The 7,495-nt window shown below is 41.9% G+C and overlaps 1 protein-coding gene across 1 annotated transcript in view; it reads right to left on the bottom strand.

Moving 5' to 3' along the window:
- Positions 1 to 2,377, bottom strand: part of SRFBP1 (serum response factor binding protein 1) — a 25,242-nt gene extending 22,865 nt beyond the window's left edge. Inside the window, exon 1 of the mRNA XM_009581478.1 lies at positions 2,231 to 2,377. Coding sequence (XP_009579773.1) covers positions 2,231 to 2,377 — 147 coding nt within the window. The remainder of the gene's footprint in view (positions 1 to 2,230) is intronic.
- Positions 2,378 to 7,495: the final 5,118 nt, after the last annotated feature.

Here is a 7,495-nt window from a genome sequence, read left to right as displayed (position 1 = left end):
AGGGAAAGACTTTCACGTTCAACAACTAAATTATACTTGTTCCTTTCTCTCTTTTTCCCTACTTAATCATCCTTGATAAGTATTCCAACACTTTCATTTAACATCCTGCTCCATTGTTAAGTTTCCATACTCTACCCTGTTTCTGTCCTAATTCTGGAGCAGTCTGCACACTTCCTTAGATGTAATTTCTTGGAAGAACCAAGTAGCTTACTTTCTTATAGAGGGTCGTACCTTGCGTTTCAAAATCTTATGTTGTCCTTCCTTCTATCTGTTAGATACCTTACAGAGAGTTTGCATCTTACCTAGATTTTTAAGGTGTGGTGTAAATTGCATATGTGTTAAAACTATAAGGAAGCATATAATAATGGGAATAAAGTAACAGAACGAAATTAAATTAACAAAAAAAAAACAAACCCCCAAACCTCTTTTCGTCAATGTCAGAAAAGCTTCCTGACAATGAGGTCTAGAAGTCTGCAAAATCATCTCCCAAAGGTACTGGTGGAAGCCCAGTCATTTGGGAGGACAGAATCCAGACTGGAAAAACACTGGTGGATATAGGAAACAATCTTCTACTGGCAGATGGACAGTTGGATGACCTAATAGACTCTAGAGATGGAAAAGACCTATGATTCAGTTTTCCATGACTTTCCAAAGCATTTTACAGATGGTGAAAGTAGGACACGGTGGTTAAGTGACATGCTTACTGTCACATAGTTGGTTGGGGGCTATGAATGAAGCTCTGGAACCCAATACTATTCATTAAATCAAGCTGTTCCTTTATTAAAAAAAAGACAACTTACATGATCTTCATCCCAAATAAAACTGCCTATTTCCTGTCTCTTTAGGATTTAAACGCAGCAACCTGGTTCAGAGGGGAGGCAGGTAAACTTCAGCAATCTCTACACTAGAATGTCAAAGGTTTAATTTTTATATGACAATATTGCAGAATTCCCTTAACATTGCAGAATCATGCATAATAATGGAGAAAGAACTACGGTTTGGAATGTAAAGTCATGAATGGAGTTTCACTGAAATGCTTAGTATACAGAATGAGGCCAAGAAACTCCTGATAAGGCTTAAACCCCCAAATTCTAAAGCATCTCCACTTCTTTTAGATTTAAGGCAAAACACACATTTTTGACTTATATAATCTTCAGCAGCACCCTGGTTTTGTAAAAGCAGCCATGGAAATCAAGGTATTGGAATAAATAGATCTTTCTTCTGTGTCTTGTTAATGGTCAGCAGCAGACAAGAAAATAGAAAACGGATATAGTGGTATTTTTCTCAGCACAGTTTTCTTAACTTTGAGATGCACGTAGCTCAAGAACTCCTGACTCACAAAGAGAACCTTTGTATTGAATACCTATTATGAAATCTTTTTTCACCAATTATGTTAAGGGATGTTATAAATGGCTGCAACCTCCAGCATCTCTGGGACCAGTCCAGGGATTTCTCCTGCCCTGTTGCTGGAGCCCAGCCCAGTGCATCCAGAGGCCTGGGGGTCTCCACCCCAGATCCATAGATGTGGCAGTTGCTTCCTCATCGGCAGGTTCAACCAGTAGTGAAGCTCAGCTATGCAGCTAGCTGCCACAGACGAGGCCTTCAACAGCACCCACATGTAACACTGCCAGGACTCGCATGAACTGAAGTACAGCCAGCCAAGACCTCTTCCTCCTTTTCACCTGGTCAGGATTGAAGCTCACTATTGCGAGTACGCCCCCTCTCATCCCCTTCAGATTCACGAGCACATGCACATTCATGGATCTCTCAAATATCAGCCCAGCATATCCCTCTGTCTATCTAATACCCCCTGCCTGGGTCCAGAGTCCTTTTATCCATCTCATCATGGGCCTCCTACTTGCTGGCTGGCAGCAAGTCACTAGCAGATGCATGCACTCACACTCTTGTCTTACAGGTACTCTTATCTTACAGGCACCCCATGCCCACAGGTCCGCCTAAACACCAGCATGGGCCCTCTACCTACCTGATACCCCTACCCAGACCCAGCACCTCTCTCTCATTGCTAGTCCAACTTGAAGTTTGCTAGTGAATTACACATACCAAAGAGACACACGTGGGGTCAAACCACATGAAAATACAGACATTCTACCTGCACCCATCAGCAGCAGGCACCAGACTGCAACCTGCAGTCCCAGTCCAGATGCTGTGCCAAGAGCCTCACTTGCTTGACTCACCCAGTCTCACCTGTAGCTGCGCCCAGGACACATACCGTCCGCGTCCTCCCGGCTGGGACATGTGCTACTCCTGCTCCTGAGGCTGGAGCCAAGACCCTCACCCGCTCCTGCTGCTGACACCACAGGCTCGGGGCACCTACACCCCTGCTCTGACTCCAGCTGCTAGTCTCGTATCCATTCATGCCAGTCCCCCAGTAGCTGGCACCTAGTCCTTACAGCACTCGCACAAACAGGATATACACAGAAAGTTAAGAAAAGATTTATAAAAAGATGACAGACTGGTGATCAGACACAGGGCTTGGTCAGACAAGTGTACTGACTGGCACTGGTTGGGACTGGCCCCTCCCATACCCGCTCCCACCTATGCCCCCTAAACATTGTTTAGTAAGCTTCGCAGAGTCCACAGGTCCTCTCATATCCCAAAATCCTCATGTTCATCTTGCTTCCCCTTCTTATCAGTTCCAAAGTCCAGGCTGGCCTTCCCCAAAGCAGTACCAGTACTTTCTTAATGGCCCGTTACTTAGTGACTGGAGACTTTTTGTCTTTGTCACTGTCTCTGTTATCCCTTATCCACCACCTCTGTTCCTCTCTGTGTTTTTGTTCACCCCTTTCCCCTTCACTTATTATCCCCTTAGCATTGAAAAGGTCCACTGCTGGGGGCTCATAATGAAGAATGCTCTCATCACCTTCCACAAAGCCTCAGATTATAGCTGTTTTCTAAAATCATGTTAAGGCTTGGTATCATAACACCCTGTGCCAGTAAACTTCCAAGATTAATGAGGTGTTATGTTCCAAGTGAAGAGGGAATACAAAAGTTAAGAGGGAATCAGTTATGTATGCTACTTTATGAAGTATCCAGTCCATAATAATCCCAGATTAGGTAAATGCACAAAAAGCCCCCTACCAACCAACACACATACACTCCTTCTCTCCCTGAAAATCATCTCTCACAAACATTTTGAACAACCACCAAATACCTAAAAAAAAAGCCTTAAAAATAAGGCGTTCTGCTCACTGCCTCTTGAGAGATGATGAAAAACAACTGTTGGGATCAACAGACCATTCTCCCCTGCATGTTGACCATGTTTTCTCTTCTGGAAAAGAGACTACAATACAAGAGCTACTGACTTTCAGGTACACTGCTAGCATCGATGGCACCAGTGCCCTAGCTGGCAAATGCTGTCACACTGATGGATAATGGGTAGTAAGCAACAAGGGGAACAGATGGTTTTGTTTTAATTACACTCTGCACCCCTATCTCAACTTCTGTCACGAAACCCTTTACGAAACAGGGAAGTGAGCATGGGAAGACTCTCTGCAGGCTGACGTACACAACACAAAGTGCACCGGTGTAGCTCTCTTTGTCCTGGTGCCTGAGCTGAGCCAACAACTGCCACAGGAGCAACCAAGATGAGACTGGAAGGAGGTGGTGAAGAGCGGCAGCAGCAGGACCAGCCTGACACTCAGAGCTGGGATTTGCACAATTTTTCAACGATTTTCACAATGAGCAGACTGAGGCTTCTCCAGACATTCGCCGCTCAAGCAGCTGCTCTGCGCTCTGGCGGGCGGACGTCAGGCGCACAGACCCGTCAGCCAGTTGGACCTCATCGCGGCTGCAGGCAGATGACTGGGCCTTGGCCTGACATTAAGCTGAATAAACAGGATGTGAACAACTACTGGACATGACATAAGAAAACTGCTGGATGTGACAGATAATGCGAGAAGCTGACAGGGCGGCTGGATTTTACAGATCATTAAAGGAGAGTTACGTGAAAAACAGACAAGCTCCACGGAAAGGTGGAGTACGGGGCAGCTTTTGGGGGGGGACATCTTGCAAGGCTGACAGTACCAAGGTAACCATACTAGTAATAGCAGACGAAGCCTAGACCGCCTATAAAGTCACACTGAAATACAAATTTGGGGAAAAATTAACTATGTGTGGGCAAAGAGTGGCCTGGGCTGGGAAAAGGGAGCGCTGGGGCACAGAAGGGGATATGGCGGCACGCAGCGGGGCTAGCTGTGGGGCAGCCATGCAGCTCCGAAGCGAGTCCCAGTACCAGAGGCAGCTCACCCCACTGCTGACAGAAACTTAGAACAGCAAAGTTTGGTTTTTTTGGTTTTTTTATAAATGATGAACTTATTTAAATAAACCGTAACTGTCTTACACAGAAAGGCAAGACTATATTGAACAGAAGTATGTCAAGCATAAATGGCATTTGAAAATGCGATTTCATGCCGATATTGATTGTAGTTGCTCAGATGACACTTTATCCAAGCGATACTGAGGAAGATACAGTTTCTAACTTAACGGGTGTGGAAATGTAATTTATCGAATAGCCTTCAGAAGACAGGAAAGACACAAAAAACCCCTCTCGGATGAGGCTTTGACACATCTCAGAAATGCAAGATTATCCACATAAAATATATTCCCAGCTATGCTGTCTAAGGCAGTTTTAGATGACTCAGAAAAAAAGGTTTGCCAGTAGTGGCCTGTGGAAGCAATTTAGGAGCCCTCACACTATTAAAAACTACCAATTTCAGTTTTGTTTTGACTAGTATTTTCCTTTTACCTTTATCATGCAATTAATTCATTTTCCTCATTGTTTTTTCACATTTTCTTAGCTGTATGAGTGTTAAGCCTTTCCTTATGAAATCACTCCATACACCCCATCTTTATAAGATGATTGTTGTCTTAAAATGGAGGCATTTCTATAAAAAATAAGTTATAGAATCAGGGTATATACAAGTAGATAACAGAACACCCATACCAAAAATCAAATATTTCTGGTGAAATCTCAACTATAGTTTGTTACCCATTACTGCACTTGCATCTTTTAAAACATTATCATAATTTTTACTCTTGAACAGGTGTTTGAGACTACTTTCTCGCAAAGTTTCTTATATTTTTCCACAGCATTCAGTCTCATTTTGCTGTTTTCTGTCATTTTTCTAGGTTCCTCAGTGAGGAGAAAGGGATAGGAAAAAAAAACCAAACCTCATTTCAAAACAGGTCTTCAGCTTCTTTTTTCTATAATTTAATTGCTGCATGGCTTTCTGTCATAACCAATTTGTTCCCCTAAGTCTGTAAAAGTTCAATGTTTTAATCATTCAGAGCAAAAGTAGTCTTTGACTCTTAGTGTACATACTACCATTGTGAAAGTACACAAAAATGGGATCATGCACTTACAAGCAGGATATCGTCAAAGTAGTGAAATAAATCAGCCATGGTTCACCTGAAAGTTTATACGCTTTTCAAAAAGAAACTAAATCCATGATAAGGGTACAAGGTTTGTTTCAGCTCTGAAGGCCTGTTTTCAAGAAATGCGGTACTCTAATTAGTTATACCAAACTGATTATGAAGAAAAAGCGACACTTTTTTCCCCTGACAGTTTACAAATCCAAATCCTTTGTCAGTAATTGTGATCCAAATATATGTGTGTGTGTGTATATATATATACACACACACACGAGAATTTCTACAGATGCAAGTCTCATTAGTGGACCACCATAACAAACTCTGCCTGTGTAAAAAAATAAAATAAATCCACCCCCCACACTATATCTCCCCAAGCCCCCATTTTACGAGATGTGAAACCAAGATGAATGGTATTGCCAGGAGGGGAATTTAGATAAAATTAATGAACAGAGCAGTAGGACAGAAAATTTAAACTAGTAAGTAAAAATCTGATATTGTCTACCTAAGTGTGTCTTAAGCTTATTAATAAGTTTATTAAACAGATCAGCTGTATCTCAGATCACTGAAATATCTGCTTTATTACAAAATCACTACGTAATTGTACCAACAGACAAAATTAACCGCTTTCGAATAGCTGGCTGCCCTCCTGCCAGTACTTACAAACTATTACCAAGTCACCTCTCAAGGCTTCTTTTGAGTAATTAAATGTCCTGAACTTCATCTACCACAGAATGAAAATTTGTCTGTATGTAACCTCTGTAAGTCTTTTCTGCATTTGCTCTGATTTTTTAACTACGATTTTTAAAACTGGAATAAAATGGGATGCAGTATCTGTCTTGGTAATATCATACAGAAGAAAAGAACTCTCATTCTAGACAAAGAGCCCATAGCCTTCCTTACTCCTGGAAATTTAATTTTCCATTTGGCTTTACTTTTTTCCTCAATGGAATCCAGGCAATCCAGATCACTCTCATCTTTATCCATCACCTTTAAATTACATAAAATCCTTCCAGAGAGGTCTACTGATTTGTCTCAAATTTCCCTAACTGCAACCTGATGTTAGGTAAACTCAGAACACTGTATTTGCTACTTGTTTGTGACTGCACCTTCTGCAGTAAACCTTTTGACACCTAAAGACTCAGACTTTTGTTTTAATGATTTCCTGCTTTGTTGACTGTGACAAGTAATCCCAAAAACCCATTTATCTCCTCTGGCCAAATGACAACATGAGAATGCCTGAATGATGCAACCGCACCATTTATTTTACTTGGTGCTAAGAAACAGATTGGATAATCATTAAAATGTTTCATTCCTAATTAACAAAAATATAAGCTAATACATTAATTTAAATGGATATAATAGCATTATTTTGATACTAAAAATTCTGTTGCTAGCATCCCCTAGAAATCTCTGGTCTTCGCACCCATATATTGCAATACAGCACAGTCTGAAAGCGTGGCAAGTAAAAACCAGTTTTTTTTCATCAGGAATTCAACACAGCATTTCAGAATTTCAATTCTAAAAAGACCTGCCATTGCCTTCTGTTGCAGCAGACTGCAAACAGACAATTCACATAATGCTTCACATCTGTGGATGTGAAAGCATTATGCCACAGTTACCAAGAGTTTCAAATTACTGCTGAGGGGGACTGAGGTTTTCAACCCCCAGGTGAGAATCCAATGAGGGCCGGTTACAGTCTCATTAGAGGTGGACTGATTCACAAGGAGTCTAGGATGGTGCTGTAAGGGCCATCCCTGTCACAGATCTGAATTTGATTGATGCCCAGAAAATTAAGAAGGTATACAGACTGCCAACTCACTTGTTCAGAATATTATTGCCCTTCATGAGTCAATTAAGTATCTAAATATCTCTGTGCTAAAAGCTTTCCTGACATTTTTTTTAAAGAGTCATTTGGAAAAAACCTGCACCCACCAATCCTAGAAGTGTCAGCTTACCCACTGGCTGAAGTGGGGATTCATTCTAGGGGTTCTTGGGCGAACCACACTTGGGGCTCAGGGCAGGAGATGTGCTGGGAAAACTTCAGCATTTCAGCTCCCCCAGTTTACAGAATCCCCCCACGTTACACAGAGAAGGGCCTTGCTAT

Source organism: Fulmarus glacialis, unplaced genomic scaffold (assembly GCF_000690835.1).
Source record: "Fulmarus glacialis isolate BGI_N327 unplaced genomic scaffold, ASM69083v1 scaffold8257, whole genome shotgun sequence".
Lineage (NCBI taxonomy): Eukaryota > Metazoa > Chordata > Aves > Procellariiformes > Procellariidae > Fulmarus > Fulmarus glacialis.
Note: the sequence above shows the minus strand (reverse complement) of the source record. Positions and strands in the feature narration are given on the sequence as shown.